The sequence below is a fragment of the Leopardus geoffroyi genome, chromosome D1, assembly GCF_018350155.1.
Source record: "Leopardus geoffroyi isolate Oge1 chromosome D1, O.geoffroyi_Oge1_pat1.0, whole genome shotgun sequence".
Classification (NCBI taxonomy): domain Eukaryota; kingdom Metazoa; phylum Chordata; class Mammalia; order Carnivora; family Felidae; genus Leopardus; species Leopardus geoffroyi.
This window is the reverse complement of record NC_059329.1, coordinates 61588827-61606462: the sequence shown is the minus strand read 5'-3', so window position 1 is coordinate 61606462 and position 17636 is coordinate 61588827. Positions and strand designations below refer to the sequence as shown.

The 17636-nt window shown below is 38.7% G+C and overlaps 1 protein-coding gene across 1 annotated transcript; it reads left to right on the top strand.

The window, feature by feature from the left end:
- The first annotated feature begins 6731 nt into the window (after positions 1–6731).
- On the top strand, positions 6732–7697 carry LOC123602482 (olfactory receptor 52Z1-like). The gene has a single exon (XM_045486968.1). It carries the CDS (start codon positions 6738–6740, stop codon positions 7695–7697), a length of 960 nt encoding a protein of 319 aa, XP_045342924.1. The 5' UTR covers positions 6732–6737.
- Positions 7698–17636: the final 9939 nt, after the last annotated feature.

Here is a 17636-nt window from a genome sequence, read left to right as displayed (position 1 = left end):
AACAGAGGTTATTTTGGGGGACTTGAAATGCTAAAACAATTTTTCAAATGAATTAATGGTAATTGCTTCTTTGTTTTATGCCATTTCAGCTGAGCAAAGGTTCCATAGGAAAGTTCTACTTTTGGATGGATCTGTACTTATGGGAACCACAGAACTGTAAGAGAGAAGGTGAATCTTGATGTAAACTGTGGGCTTTGGTTAATAGTAATGCATCAATATTGGCTCAATGGTTTACAAATCAGACACGCAATCATTTAGTTTTTATATAAAATGGCAGTAGTAAAAAGGACACACTAGTAGCTTCAAAAGGGAAACGAATAAGTTAGTAAACAAAAAGCTGATACCTATAGGATTGGAAACCAGAATGGCCTAGCCGATTTCCACAGTAACACAGGATCTAGAAGATAGCATAAAATCCCTGTGAAATGTTGAGGAAAGCTACTGGGATCCTGACGATAACAGTAGACACTTGTATCTCAGTATGTTTACACATTCCTTACCCTCCCTCAATCGATAAAGGGCAGAAGAATAACCAACCCATACTTTCACATACAAGGAAAAAAACAATCTCCTACTTTCTGCGCCAGCCCCCAAGCCACACCACAAAAGACTGTCTAGGGAGAGAGGGTTGGGGGACAGGTAGCCTACTGTTAGCAAAAACACTGGAAATACCACAAACCCCCACACAAATGCCAGAAAAGAGAGTCCACCCTGTGACGGAAAGTATTGACAACAGGTCTGAGGCCTTTTGAGTCAGACATTCCTCAAATGGGATTTAATAGGAGTATTTGTAAGTGCATGGAAATAGGCTTGAAAATACTCTTGAGCAAGTGTTGATTTTGTGGGAGGAAAAACCATGACAGAAATGGTTGTCAGTTAAAACTGACGAAAAACTAGTAACCACCTTATTCTGAAAGAACCCCCTCACTCTCCTGTATGCAACTGTTATCAATATTCCTGGAAAACCGAAAACAGTGAATAGCTTCTATGGAAAATTGAAAACAGAAAATAAAAATAAAAATAAAAATGTTTCTTGTGATAAATGCTCTGTCTCCCCTGCATGAACACCCACACAACCCACACAGACACACTCACACACCGGTGTGTCCTAGAGAAACTACAATGACTTCAATCTGAAGTGATTCTCTCTATGAATAATTGGTAGACATGGGAATAAAATAATAAAATAAAGACAGTAGAGAAATAGACAAGAAATAGATCATGTGATATAAGAATCGTTTAGAGTTGGGGTGCCTGGGTGGCTCAGTTGGTTACGCTGCCGACTCTTGATTTCATCTCAGGTTGTGATCTTGAGGTTAGTGGGATCAAATCCCACATCAGGCTCCGTGCTGATAGCACAGAGTCTGCTTGGGATTCTCTCCCTCTCTCCCTCTTTCTCTGGCCCTCCCCCGTTCATGCTTGCTCTCTCTCAAAAATAAATAAACTTTAAAAAAAAGTTAAATTTAACAAATTGTTTGAAGTCAGGACCAAAAGAAAACTATGAAATCATTTCAAAATGTTTGCTATGTTATAATTGTTATCTCTTGTGTAGCAAACCATCCCCAAACTTAGTGTCTCCAAACAACAATCACTTGTTGTTTCTCACAATTCTGTGGGTCAACAATCCAAGTAAGGCTTGACCGTATGGCTCTGTTTCCATAAGGAGTGGGCTGTGGTACCTCAATAGGCAGCATTCAACTAAGAATTCAGCTTCAGCTGAGTTGAAAAGTCCACGGACTTCATTCCCATGCCTGGTGCCTTTGGGCCCATTTCCATAGTCACCCTCTCTCCATGGGGATAGCTCCTTCATATTATTGGTATGATTTCAGTGGAGTTCTATTCCTAATATGGGTGCCTGGCTTTGAATAAAAAACAAGGTAGAAGTTGCCAGACTTCGTATTACATTGGCTCAGTCACCCAAGAACATCACCATCATTCCTGCTACATTATGTGGTCACAAGAACTGTCATCCCAGGTTCCAAGGGAGGAGAAATGGGATCCACTACAGATGACAGCAGCAGCACACACAGAGAGATAGAGAAGGGAATGATTGCAGACAGCTTCTCAGATTACCTTCCACAGTGTGCAGAAGGGAACAGCAATCATATTGTAATAGGAATTGAGAAAGAATAATAACCAAGAGAGACAAAATTCGTGTGAGGGTCCATGATAGATATACAAAAGACAAAAAAGGTGTACTACATATATGAAAGGATTCTCCAAATTTTATTATAAATGCAAAATCAAACAATAAAAGAAATGTGAAATTAAGATTATGATTATAATTAGATCCTTAGCCCAACACCCCAGACAATCCCAATGCATTTAGAGAAAAGTTACCAGGACAGAGAAAGTTTAAAAAGAAAAAGGAAAAGGAGAAGAGAGGCACCTGGGTGGCTCAGTCAGTTAAGCCTTCGACTCCTGATCAGGTCATGATCCCAGGTTGTAAGATCAAGACTCATGTCAGGCTTCATGCTGAGCACTGAGCACTGCATAGGGATTCTTTCTCTCCCTCTCCCTATGTCCCTCATCCACTCTCTTTGTCTCTGAAAGAAGAAGGAGGAAGAGGAGGAGGAGGAGGAAGAGGAGGAGGAGGAGGAGGAGAAAGAAGAGAAGAAGAGCAGCTCAGGCTGAGAAAATAAAAATCCACATCAAAATCCAAATAAATCTCTCTATGGTAGCTAATGGCATTTCTGGACCCTTCTGATGCGAATTCTACCACATGACCAATGGAAGAGAGAGAAAGCCAAAGACTCTAAAATTTCAAGGTAAGTAAGGTGACAAAATCTAGTCTTAGGTGCCCTCTCAAAAGCGTACAATCCTTCCACATGTGGCATTCACAGTCTACATTTGCAGATGCCTCCATGGGAACAAGACAGTATTGCACTAGCAAGAATCTCTACCACGCAAAGGAGATCTGGGCACTCAACGCAAGTGTGTGCTAACTTGGATGTCCCAGAGTGCTGGACCAAGGAAACCCTGCACATGCTGTAGAGGGAGAGACAGTGGGCGTGTTTCTCCCAGGAGCTGACTCTGGGCCATCTCTTTCCACCAGTGTGTAAAGTTCAGTCCTCTGGGGACTGAAGGTCTGGGGCCTGAGAGATGTCTAGAGGAGGTATAAATAGCTCCACTTTGCTGTTTGTCTTCTGAACATCATCTTTTTTTTATTTTTCCCTCTCAACCAGTTAAATACCTTCAGGATCCAAGAAAGTATAGGTAAGTAAGCTGAGTTTTGCTCAGCAAAGACATGTAGAAAAAGACACCTGGAAACACAGGAAAAAGAAAGAAAGAAAGAAAGAAAATCTTAGGGAACTCCAGAGGCTGCTCCATCTTCCTAGTACCTAATCATCTTGTATTTCTCTCAGCATTGACCTATGAGGCATTGGATGTGGCTGTAATGAGACTCATGGGCAATTGAGGTATCTCTTTGTGCTCTTTTAATAAATGGGCCATTCTGCAAAGGGCACAAATGGGTGTTTTTCCTTTAGACGCACTTGGTTTCCATTTTGCTCAATGGTTCTTTTTCTTTGAAATGTGGGCCTGAATGCTGTGCTTAGATGCAATGAATTTGGATTCCAGTTCTAGTAGTAAAAGCAAGACTTCGTAGCTCAACAAGTCTAGTAGTTAAAGACAACAATGCATATATGTGTATGTATGTAAATACATGGCCGCATTTCCCCCTAAAAAATACTGACTCTTCACTATACATCAAGTGCTGGGCCAAACACAGATTGAAAAAGTGAAACTCCGAGATTTCAACTCCCTTCCCTATATAACAAAGATGACACACTCAACATGAGGCTAGAATAGAACCCCATTTCTTTTTGTTAATGTTTATTTATATTTGAGAGACAGAGTGAAAGCAGGGGAGGGGCAGAGAGAGAGGGAGATACAGAATCCAAAGCCGGCTCCAGGCTCTGAGCCTGAGCTGTCAGCACAGAGTCTGATGCAGGGCTCCAACTGACAGAGCATGAGATCATGACCTGAGCTGAAATCGGACGCTTAACCGACTGAGCCACCCAAGCGCTCCTAAAACTCCATTTCTAAGCCAAGTTCACCATGCTGTACCTCCTGCACCTTATAAGACTGAAATGACAGATTGGGGGTGAAAATTACCAATTCACATTTGTGTCTAGCATACGAAAGTAAGTCTAGGCCTTTATGGATACTCTAAATTAGCTCAATCTCTGTCCATCGGATCCAAAGCTTGAAGTCCCAAAATTTGAACTTGTTCAATGTAATAATTATTTTGATCTTAATGATGGTAATTTTGCAAGTGCACAAATTTCATCTGTTGCTGAGATAAAAATGTATCTGACTTATGTCGCAACCACCCTAAAATACTAACTTCAGAATTGACCCACAGTTGTAATTGATGTTTCCTTTTAGGTGTTTTACAACTGGAAACTATGCTTCCCATAAGTAGTTTTTAGTGGTAATACAGTGAGAATAGGATGAAACCAGCACTTAAATACAATTCTATGGTCCCCAGATGTACACAATCCCTATTAACCACACACTGCCTCTATGCATATATTCATGATCCAGTCAGAATCTGCCATTAGTAATATTATAAAAAATGCTTCCGTGAGCCCCAGAGGTGTAAGTTGGGGAGCTGTAGGTGATAATGCTATATCACAACAAAAAGGAATACAAGAAAACAGATCACTCACTCATGTCCCAAAAGATCACTGGGAAAGTTAGAAGGAAATCTGTTAAATTTGTCTTATGTCTCTTCTACCTCTCTTTCTGTTTCCTCCATCATTTAGACTCTCCTCCCTCCATCTCGGATGTCCTGATGAAGCCCCACTCACTAAATATCCCCTCCCCATAACTGCACTTCACTGACAGATTAATCTTCTCTTTCTGTCTCCAAAACACCATAATCCCATGGAAAATGAATTTCCAGCAATTAATTTTAGCTCTATGTTAAATGGTTACACAGTTGATGTCTGTAACTAAAGTAGATCGATAGTCTTAAGCATCTCAACATTTTATTACAGTATTTTGAAAGTATCATATACCAACTTAATGAAAGTCCTAATGGGGTGACCCTTTGAGTATTATGTCCTCTAAATTTTAACTCAAATAATGGCATCCAAATGAATATAGAGAAGAAACTAATGCTTGCCAAAGGGGCTGCAGGTTGGAGGACGGGCAACATGGGTGAAGGGAGAGAGAGATAGAGCTTGCAGTCACAGGAATAAAAGCCAAGCATGGGGAATCTAGTCAGTGGGACTGTAATAGCATTGCATGGTGACATATGGGAACCACACTCATGGCAAGTATATAACATACTATAACATATAGACTTGTGGAATCACAGTGTGGTACACTTGAAACTAATGGCACATTTGTTTCAACTATACTTCAGTTAAAAAAAAAGAAAAAGAAAGAAATGGATTCCAAACATTTCAATCATATAATATGAAGTACTAGAATACTGAACACCCAATAAAAACTGAGTGTAAAGGTGGTAAAACTATGCTGCACAATGATACTGACTCCAATGCAATCAAGAGGCAAAAAGGCGACATCTCTTAAGCCCATGTTCCTCTTCAGCAAATACATTCAGCCCCCTTTGATTTGAGAATGGGGACAGGAGGAGGATGGAAGCCACTTGTCATCCCCTTGCTTTGTATCCATATCTATACCCTCCCTCATAGCTATGTGTTTACAGGAATACGCTTCCTCACACTCACATCCCACTCAAATGGGCTATCTCCTCGCTGGCATTTCACCCAACACATCCCTTGCTTTTATCCATTCTGTTGCAACTACAGATAAGTAGCAACCAGTAGATTACCCTCCCTCCCTTTTATTGAAGGCCTGGGGACCCCACTTGCTAATGTGAAACCCTGTTACTTCCTGCTTGGCGGTATTTTAAAATAATATACTGTCTAATTTTCAAGCAGGGACGCAAATGGGACAGTGTATTTTTCCTTCACAACTTGTCAGGCATATCCATCCATTTAAGAGTCCAACTCACTTTGAGGCTGCATATTCTTTAGGTTTTTTAATATTCATCGTATAATTTTAAGAAATATGTTGATTAGCTGACAAGAATCGGTGAAGTCACCTGTGGATGTTTAGTGCCTATCATGACCCTTAGCATGATTCCAGCGGCCAATCAATGTTGAAAAGTGCATATGTACTGTATTGCCCGAAACCTATTTTGGCAAAATGAATTCCCTCCCGCTTCCTTAAGCAGTATAATACTTCAGGGATACAAGCAATGATCATTTTGATGACATGTTTTTGTGTCTAGTTTTATTTTTATAGGGAGTATTGGGTGGTGGCTGCGATCAGAGCTTTCAAATCTATGCTGTCTGACCCTGAATCCAACGGGACCTGGGACAAGAAGCTGAAAGTCTGTGGAATATTTTTGCATCTGTTGGAATAACAACAGTATCCATGTTGAGGATCGTTGTAAAGGTCTTTTCAACAGGCTATTGTGAACATTTAATAAGGTGATATTTACAAAGTGCTATGGCACATATGAAGCACTTATTAATGTGAAGCATTTTTTCCCCAAGATACGACTGAATTCTTCCATGGAAGGAGTCAGAGTGCAATATTAGGCGCATTAATACGTCTCACTATCTTTTCACAGAGAAGAAAATATTGCCAAACAATCTAATCCGACGTCATTCAACCAAAAGTGGTGCTGCTCCTCAATCCTCAGTCAGCCCTGTGGTCTTTAATCCAGATACTAGGTCTGGAATGTACTGCCCCAGATGGCCCCTTTCTCTTACAATCACACCCATCCCCAGGATATGTGGTATGTCCTGACTGGAATCCCAGGACTGGAAGATTCTCATACCTGGATCTCCATCCCTATCTGTTCTATGTACATTTTGGCTGTCATAGGCAACATCTTCTTGATCTTCCTGATTGTAACTGAGCGCCATCTCCATGAGCCTATGTATGTCTTCCTTTCCATGCTGGCCTTATCAGATGTCCTGCTCTCCACAGCCACAGCCCCCAAGATGCTGGCCATCTTCTGGTTCCATTCCATGGATATATCCTTTGGTAGTTGTGTATCTCAGATGTTCTTCATCCATTTCTTCTTTGTGGCAGAATCGGCTATTCTCCTGGCCATGGCATTTGACCGCTATGTGGCCATCTGTCACCCACTGAGATATACCACAATCTTAACCTCCTCAGCCACTGAGAAAATTGGCATCGCAGCTGTGGTCAGGAGCTTTATCATATGCTTTCCATTCATCTTCCTGGTACACCGACTTACATATTGTGGGAGAAACATCATTCCCCATTCTTACTGTGAGCACATGGGCATTGCCAGATTGGCATGTGACAATATCAGTGTCAACATCATTTATGGCCTCACTGTGGCCCTGCTGTCTACAGGACTAGACATTGTGTTCATCATTATATCCTATGTGATGATCCTTTGCAAAGTGTTTCAGATACCTTCCTGGTCTGCTAGATTCAAGGCCCTCAACACGTGTGGTTCCCACATCTGTGTCATACTTATGTTCTATGCCCCAGCATTCTTTTCCTTTTTTGCCCATCGTTTTGGGGGTAAAACCGTCCCTCAGCACATCCACATCCTGGTAGCCAACCTCTATGTGGTAGTGCCCCCTATGCTAAACCCCATCATTTATGGGGTGAAGACCAAACAGATTCAAGACCGAGTAATTTTGCTTTGCTCCCCCATCAGCACGCGTTGTTAAAATGAAGAATAATACGAAATGCTGGCTATTTCTGAATAAACCCCCCCGCCCCACTTCTCTCTCTCTCTCTCTCTCTCTCTCTCTCTCTCTCTCACACACACACACACACACACACACGCACACACACATACACACACACTGAATGAGCAATGGAAATAAAGAGAATCCATAAGTAACTCTCAATAAACCCAGAAGGATAATAAGTGCCAAAGTTTCCAATGGATTTTCCTGAAGCTCTTAAAATGTTTGAGAAAAATAAATTAATGATATTCTCAATTCTCCTAGATATCCTATTATCTTGCAATTTAACTTATTCTTAAGCTTACATAAGACTAAGAAAAACATATTTTAGGGTTAAACCCAGATGGAATTGTCTTGGGTAGATCTGGGAAGTGAAAATAGTGACTCACTGGGTGTTTGTATAGACAGTTGAAATTCTGCTGAAATATAAAACACTCCTACTGCAGTCAGTAAATACTTGGGCCAGGAACATAAAGCCACAATAAACAATAAACAATAATTATTTCTATCTGTACCTTTTATGGCAATTAAAATGTGAGTTCTAAAAGGATATTTTCTGAATCACTGATACAAAGTCTATGTATAGAAAAGGCACATCGTATAGGTTTATTGAATGAACAGATAATACTGAATGAAAACAAGTAATAAATGAAATCAACCCACCTGAGACGACATAGACAAAAGTTAACACTTTGTTCCCTACATAGTGAAGACCTTTCGGCCAAATCATTAATGAAGCATCCTGGTGTCAACAGACTTCACCACGGGAGGGACTAACAGATGAAAAATACCATACCCAGGTCCAAAATGAAAAGGCAGTGAAAGACTAAATAGGATGTTTACACATAGTTCTATTTAAAGAGGCTCTATTCACACCAAATATTACTTTATAGAAGCTTGTCTCCAGATTGTACCTTAATTTCTTCATTCAAGCTAGTATTTTTACAACATCTCCTTCAGCAGACCTTAGCACATGCTCTGAGAATGTGCAATCTGACCTTATATACACTTGAAGATAGACAAACAATGAACTTTCAAGCATTACCTTGAACACTTGCAACCTTTTCCGGGTTAGCCTCTTTTCTTTGTTTTCTATTATGTATATGTGATGTGTGTTTGTATACACTAGACACATTAATATATGTACAATGTTATATACACATTATAAAAACACACATATATACACATGCATGTTCATGATATATATATTGATGTATATGTATATATACATCAATATATATATATAATATCAGATATATATATATACATACATATATATGTATGTATATATATATATATATATGTATATATATATATATATATATATATATATATATATATATATATAACAATCAATGTGGAAAATGAACACGTGTTGCCTTGACCCTTGGAATCCTGGACAACTACTTTGGTTTGAAATATATGTTATATTCACTTGAATTTAAGCAAGGAAATCTATTTTAAGAGTTAAAAAAAAAACCTTTGATATGAGAAATCCTGGTTTGCCAGTCCCACACTAACTGTATAAAATTGTCCTCTTATGTAACTATTGGTTCTTGATCAATAAAATGGAATTATTTTAGTACCTTCTTTATTGGCTTGACAATTAAATGAAATATGTCATATGATGTATTTGTAATTTAATAAAACCAAATTTTATTTTGATGGTGTTGGTAACTTTTATGAACAGAAACATTAAAGAACTGATCCCACCACACTCACATAGCCCTGCTAACAATAATTCATAGAAAAATGGTTGGAATGGGTCATCATCATAGATACGGAAGTCACATAAAATGTTGCTAAAAGTTGTAGCAAATAGGATTCTGGTTCAGAAGGAAATTCTCCAAGGATTGAAGGGGAGTCAGAGAGGAAATAGAGTACAGAATGATAACAAAATGTTTTTAATGAGATGTTTAAGCGAGCCTTCAAGGAGAAAACTTTTTAAGGGGGTGTCTGGGCTGCTCAGGTGGTGAAGCATCTGACTTCGGCTCAGGTCACGATCTCATGGTTTGAGGTTTGAGCCCTGTGTCGGGCTCTGTGCTGACAGCTAGGAGGCTGGAGCCTGCTTCAGATTGTGTCTGCCTCTCTCACTGCTCCTCCCCACACAGGCGCTCGAACTCTCTCTCTCTCTCTCTCTCTCTCTCTCTCTCAAAAATAGATAAACATTAAAAAATAATAAAAAAGAAGAGTTTTTAAGGCTTGAGTTTTGGCAGTGAGGAACTAAGAAAATACCAATTTCCCACCCAGAATGTATGAAATATGACAGGAATAAACAATGATTGAGTCGTCAGCCTTAATTGTAGAGAAGCTTTCAGGTTGAGGGCTCAGGGATTGGTAGATGCTGAAGGAGTCAGGAGTACACTGTGTGTGCTGAGCTGCTAGAAGCACAATCACTGAGTCGTTGCCCTGGAAATTTTGAAGGGGATGCTCCGTATCCTACCATCCTACCATCTTCTTGACCACAAAGTCCCCCACTGGGTAACAGTGAGTAAGAAAAACGGTATACCATGCACGATAGAAACGGAGAGCCCTGGAGGGGCTTAGAGAAAACTGACCTACTCTTCCAGGTACAATTAAAAAGAAGAAGAAGAAGTAGAAGATGAAAAAGCACTAAGTGATGGTTAAAGCGAGAACCGTGTCTCATGAGAGGAAGACACCGGGTCATTTAATATCAGACTCTGAGACCCAGCGAGTTGAAGAATACATTACCTGGGTAGCTGAGCAGTAGCAGATATAGAGATACTATGGAGTCAGAACAAATCTTTCTCCCGATGGTTTCTACTCTGCCCTAAGTGGTCTCAGACATGGTGAAAAGCTGTGACATGAAGCATAGGGTATTAGGAAAATGTATCCAAAAGTGGGAAGAGGCTAAAGATACTTCTTTGCCATGTCAAAACTGTTGCAGAATACCGTGTTATAATTGGGGTTTTAGCTAATATAAGTTAAAGAAGTATAAGAAGTGGGGAAAGAAGAAGACAAATCCTAGGTTTTGTGTCTTAATTTATTTTTCCTTATTTCTTTATTTAATTATTTTCCTAGTCTTTGTAAAGCCAACAGAGTTCCACAAGAAAGGCATACAAATCCATATTTTCTTATCTTGCATTGTGTACTTGAAATTTGTTGAGGGGTGGACCTTGGGTAGTCTCATCACAAAAGAGAAAAAAAATAGGAAATTGGTACAGGTGTGAAGTGATGGATATGTTGATTGGCTTCGTTTTAGTGAGTATTTCATAATGTATACATATATTGGGTCATCAGTTACACACATCCGTTATAAGCAATTTCTGATTGTCAATTATACTTCAGTAAACCTGGGGCAGGGGTCAAGGAGAAGACATTAGTGTTTTATTGTGACTAGAATGATTAGAAAAATGAAGTGGAAAATGACATCATTTAAAATGGTAAACAAAACTGTACATGTGTCTGAAATACATATAGGAAATGTTCATTGCATATTATTCATTGTAATGATAATATGGCATCCACAATGATCTATAAATTCCCCATAATCCCTATAAATGCTAATATATTTGATCATTTCCATGCTGATATTTTTTTCAAATTTTTATTGTGCCAAAATATCTGTTCCATAAAGTTTGTGATAACAATGATTTTTAAGTGTATGATTCAGAGCAATTAATCATATTTGCAATGTTGTGTTCCTATTGCCACCAGTTGCAAAAGCTTTCATCACCCATAACAGAAACCCTATGTCTCAGAAGCAATAATTCCCCACTCCCCTGCTAACCTCTAACCTACTTTATATTTCTAGGAAATTGTTTACTTGTAGAGGTGGAATCATATAATATTTGTTTTGTGTCTGGCTTATTTCACTGAATATAAGTTTTCAAAGGTCATGACTACTGTAGCATGTTTTTACCCTCTATTCCTTTATACTGATGCGTGATGTTTCCTGTGTGTGTGTGTGTGTGTGTGTGTGTGTGTGTGTATATACACATATATATGTATATATATATATGTATATGTATATATATATGTATATGTATATATATATATATATATATATATCTGTGTGTGTGTGTGTGTGTACATCGTCTTGTACATTCATCTGTGGATGTGCAGTTTGGTTGCTTCCAACATTTGGCTCCTGTAAATAATTCTCCAATGAATGTCCATGTACAAGTATGTCTTTGAATACCTGTTTTTAATTTGGGGGGGTACACACTCAGGAGTGGAATTACTGCATTACATGTAATTCTGTGCCTGAGTTTTTAAGAAACTGCCAAACTGTTTTCCACAGAATGTGCACCATTTTTCATTTCCTCTGGCAATGTATGATGGTTCCAATTTTTTCCTGTTTTGTCAAAACTTGTTAGTGTTTTAATTTTTTAACTGTGTTTTACATTTACTTATTTATTTTTGAGGGGCAGAGACAGAGCACAAGCCAGGGGGGGGGGGGGTGCAGAGAGAGAAGGAGACACAGAATCCAAAGCAGGCTCCAGGCTCCAAGCCAACAGCACAGAGCCTGACCTGGGGCTGGAACTCACAAACCGCGAGATCATAATCTGAGCTGAAGTTGGACGCTCAACCGACCGAGCCACCCAGGCACCCCTAGTGTTTAAATTTTTTAAAAAATTATAAACATTTTAGTAGATGTGAAGTGGTGTCTTATTGTGGTTTTGAATTTTATTTCATGTGCTATTGGCATTTGCATATTTTCTTTAGAGGAATAATTATTTAAGTCCTTTGCCTATTTTTAAATTCGGTTGTTTATATTTCTGGATTTGAGTTGTTTGAATTCTCTGTATATTCTGGGTATTAATCCCTTATTAGGTATATAATTTGCAAATCCCGTTTTGTAGGTTATCATTTCACTTTTTGTTAATGTTATTTGATGATGTTGAAATTTTAATTTTGATGAAGTCCATTTATCTATGTTGTTTATTTTTTTCCTCATGCTTTGGTGTGACATTTGAGTATCTGTTGTGCAATCCAGGGTCATGATAATTTACCTCTATGTTTTTTCCCAAGAAGTTTATGATTGTAACTTTTATATTTGTTTCATTGCTCTATTTTTATGCATTCTGAGTTGTAGTGTTTATGTAAAAGAGGAAACATAAAAATTAGACAGAAAAATTTAAAAAATTACTTGACCAATTAGATATGGACTTATGTATTATGAAATCAGATAATTGAAGCACTGTGACTCTGACAAAATAGGCATTGGATTCAAAAGCAGGATACAGAATCAAGATAATAGATCTACATTTACATAAAGATTTAAAATGAGACCTATAGTTGCTCAAAATACTTGAGGAAACACCAGGCTATCCATTAACACATGTGTTAAAAGTGGTTTCTGCATTTGTGAAATCCTTAGTCACCCAAGTCCCCAAAACAAATTCCAGATGGAGTTAAACTTCTCTCCTTTCTCCTTGTTCTTTCTGTCAACTCTATTAAAATCTCTGTCCCATTTTCACTCACCAACTCTATCTCAAGCCTGACTTGAATTCCACCTCTGGCTCCTAACCTTAACACCCAAGGCTCTGCTACTCATGAGTAGAATTTTAGTGTTCATGAACTTGTTCCCAGATAAAGAACCCTCGCCTTAAACTCCATCCTCGCCATCATATGCAGCCCGTGAGACCCTAATGGCTTTGCTGTTGCTCTCAGCTTTGGCCCCAGGTTCCAGCAGGAGACACTTACCCTCCTACAAAATATAGAGAAGGTTTCACCATCATCCATGGAGAGTAGGGGGAGAAAGAGTGAACTGGTAAGTTAAATAAGGGCATTGGAAAATTCTAAAAACTGGGAGAAACTACTCCCCTTTTCTAAGAGACTTGTTTCTTTTATTTCCTGTGTTGAGTATTTACTATTCCAAATATAATGGTAAACAATTTACATACATTATCTTATATAAGTATTATTTATGGATACTTGCATCTCAGGTAACTTAATGTTGATAATTATTGCAGCCCGGTGACGGGTAGATGGAATCTCATTATAATGCTTGTTTTGTGCCTGCTTAAAGTTTTTGTAATTAAACAATTTGGAAACATACTAATTGTGCTGATACTAAATATTCATTGAGTGTGTGCCCTGAAGAAGAGATACCTTTCAACTGGTACCTTACGAAGTGATTTACACAGGTGAAAATAATTTAGTACACAGAACAAATATTTGCAGTCAAAACTATTTGACTTTAAGAAACCATTTTGTTTTTAATTAGCTAATGGGTAGAAAAAAACGTGACCTGAAAACAGTGGTTTCAGCGGGAAATGACTAAAATATGTAAGCCTCTACTTTTGTCATAGCTCTGGTAGACACCAATCTTCAGGTAGTAGACATTAGGAGACCTGCTTTTGATCAACAGGAAGGGAGGGAGGGAAGGAACAATTTGAGATAAACTTCCTAGACAGGTCTGCAGGACTCACCTTTTTTCCTACATGGTTGTGACTTTCCACAAACTAGAATGAATATTCTTATAACCTAGAGCCTTGAAGAATTACTGAGTATCAAGGTCTTTGTCTTAAAACAAGTAATAAGTATATAAGTTGATGGGTGGCAGTATGTATATAATTTTTTCTGCGTTTATATAATTCATTCAATTTATTGAGTTTTCTTCCATTTTGTATATATCTGTCTTTGAAAGTGCTCAATGCACAGCAATCACCAAAATGGACAAGGATATTTTTTGGACCCAGTTCTTAATTCTTCAAGATAATTTCAGAAGCCATCCCACAGCAATAATTAGTGGCAATCTCCATGATAATTCTGTTAACTAGTTAGTATTATGATTCTCATTACATAATTGAAGAAACTCAAAGAACTTATGCAAATTTATTAAAGTCACACAGTGAAAAGGTGGTACTTGCAAGAAGTAAGTCTGCAATGTGATGTTGGATGATTGAATTAAATATACTTAAGTCCCCAGGGGCACCTGGGTGGCTCAGTTGATTAAGCCTCTGACTTCAGCTCAGGTCATGATCTTCCACTCTGAGTTTTAACCCTGCACTGGCCTTTATGCTGACAGCATGGAGCCTAGAGCCTTCTTTGAGTTCTGTGTCTCTCCCTCTCTCTGCCTCTACCCTGCTCATGCTCTGTCTGTCTGTCTGTGTCTCTCTCTCAAAAATAAACATTGACAAAATTTTAAATAGGTATACTTATATCCAAATTCTAGCTATTTTGCTCTTAATATGTATGGGACATTTTTTGTGTTCTGACCTGTTTGAATTAAATTTACTCATTTGTAAATAGGGGATAAAATACAGTTTAGTTTTGATGCTTTGAAGATTAAAGGCAATGATCTAAATAAAGCAACTACACTGTTCATGGTAGAGTTTTCTCAATAACTGCTTAGATTTTATTAGTCATTCATTTCCCATGAAATCTGATAGAAATGTGTGAAATCACCCCACTAATTTCATGCTGCCTGCTAGTAGCTCTGTATACTGATTTTAAGTTCAAAAATGTCACTCAAGTTTTTCCACAAAATACTGATTCGTATTCATGATGAAGAATAATACATCAATTTGGCAATCCAGGTTTTTAGCAGAGTAATATCAATTACATCAATTTCCTGTCCATTCTTTATTTTAAGAAAGCTACAGTAATTAAGAGACTCATATTGCCAAAATCACTGCTAAATCATGTGGAGTACAGAGCCAAGAAATTAAGGTCTACATATGGGGTCAATTAATATCATAAATAATATCATGGCTGTTCAACAGAAAAAGAAGTCTTCTCTGCAAATAATGCTGATATCCATATCCAGACAAAATCAACCTTTTTAGTATACAACAGTTAACTTGAAATGGATTATAAATTTAATGAAATATCTAAAAGGATAAAATTGCTAGAAGAAACAGGAACTTTTTAAAAAAATTTAATGTTTATTTATTTTTGAGAGTGAGAGTGAGAGCGAGAGAGGAAGAGCTAGAGGGAGAGAAAGAGTGGGGGAGGGCAGGGAGAGGGAGACACAGACTCTAAAGCAGGCTCCAGGCTCTGAGCTGTCAAGACAGAGCCCGACTCAGGGCTCGAACCCAGGAACTGGATCATGACCTGAATTGAAGACGGACACTTAACAGACTGAGCCAACCAGGCACCCCCAACCAGAACATTTTCAAATGATGATCCTTTAAAGATGATTCATTAGCCTACCTCCCACAACCCTTACAACTGTAGGAAAAAGGAAAGTATATCTATCGAAGTAAAGTCAGTAGAAGAGAGGAAGAAAAAGGAAACAAAAGTATAAAATAGTCTAAGTTTTCTCGGTGACTTAACAATGAGCTATTGTTAGGCAACATGTGACAGTTTGACCTCTGAATCAATTGCAGTCAACATGACTCAATACCATGATATCAGTCTCCTTTACAGAGGGAATTGTGGAATGAGCATGCAAGGCCCCCTTGCCCTTTACCCTCTACCTCTTTTTCTCCCTGCAATCCATTATGAATGTCTTCCTCCATCATACTGAAGGTATTCTTCCTAAATTTGCCAGCATATCAACATTATGTCAAGTACCTCTTAAGGTGAGCAACACACAAGAAAGGTATGGAAAACAGGTAAATCATATCAAGGAGAAAGGTACAATGTATATAAGTTTGTCTGGTTTTTTTAGAACTCATCATTTGTTCTCATGATTAAAGATATGCTAATTCTTCTCCCCACATTTTTAAACATTTGAAAGCATATATCATATCTTCTTTTTATTTGCATCAAGTTCAGAATGGCATGATTCCCTCACATCTATGAGGCATAAAACACCTGCAAACTGAAGGAAGAGTGCAAGAAAAGCGGAAGAAATGTATGAAAAGGAGGGATGGAGAAAAGTTCAGTCCAATGTGCAACAACTGATTCATGGCTCAGTATGGAAGGATTTAGAAATGTCCATCATAACGGTGATTCTGAGAAAATCACTGAATTTACAAAAATAGCTTCAATAAAATAAAAATATGAGGAAGGAGACTGCAAGAGAATTAGAGGGAAATATGTGATAGCAAGCCCTGGTGGATACAGACTTTTCTTTCCAGAAGTGCCTAAGTGAAAGATGGGTCAAAAGGATACTTATAGAATTCATGGCATAGAAACATGCCTACATTTAAAGGTTCTTTAGATCTTTTTCCAAAGGAGGACAGCAGGAAAGGAACTGAACTCTTAAAATATACAACATGGGTACTTTAATTTCTCTGCATTTACCCCGTGGGAAAGCGAAAAGAGGAGAGCCAGGAGATTCTGCAAGTTGTAGAAATGATTTCAGAGACAGGAGATGTGATTGGACCCAAGGGGGCTTAATTATGAGCTGCTGGGCCTCCTGTGGCTTGGGCTACTGGCTAGGAAATCTCTCAGTCCGTGTTCAGACCGGGTCCTTCTCACATTCACTGGGGAAAATTGCAAGTGGTGGTCAGGGGCTTTCCTCTACAGTTTGAGTTCAATAAATTTATGCTGCTGCCTCAGCATGATACAAACCTTGCTGGGAGTTTTGGTGGAGATGAACCCACCAACATGATCTCAGATAAACTGACAAAACAGGGAGCATGTCTGTTCTGAGCAACAGAAGAAAACCAAGAAAGGCTCTCCCAGAGATACTTCCGGCCTATTGGCAGATAGCCCAGCAGCAAATGGATCAGAGTTCATGACATTGAAGAGGGCTGTTATAGAGGGTGCAGATAGAAAGAAGAGGCATGGCCAGCACGAGATGGAAGTGAATGAGATGGGAATCTCAGGAGGAGAAAGAGTGGATGACAAGTGAGTGCTGAGTGATTGTACTATGAAGACTGACCTTGGTCTTCAAGTGTCTGGTAAGAGCAGAACTGGCTCCCAACAGGAAAGGACAAGGAAGTCTCACCCTGGCCAAATTCACCCCATAATGTTTCATTTCCAGCTTTTCCAATGATAACCACTCCACCCCCCTCTTCCTGCTCTGTAATCATGCAGATCCTCTCCCACCTGCCT

Bases quoted from the DNA above. Each gene is read 5' to 3' on its own strand.
- LOC123602482 (XM_045486968.1), top strand. From the start codon at position 6,738: ATGGCCCCTTTCTCTTACAATCACACCCATCCCCAGGATATGTGGTAT.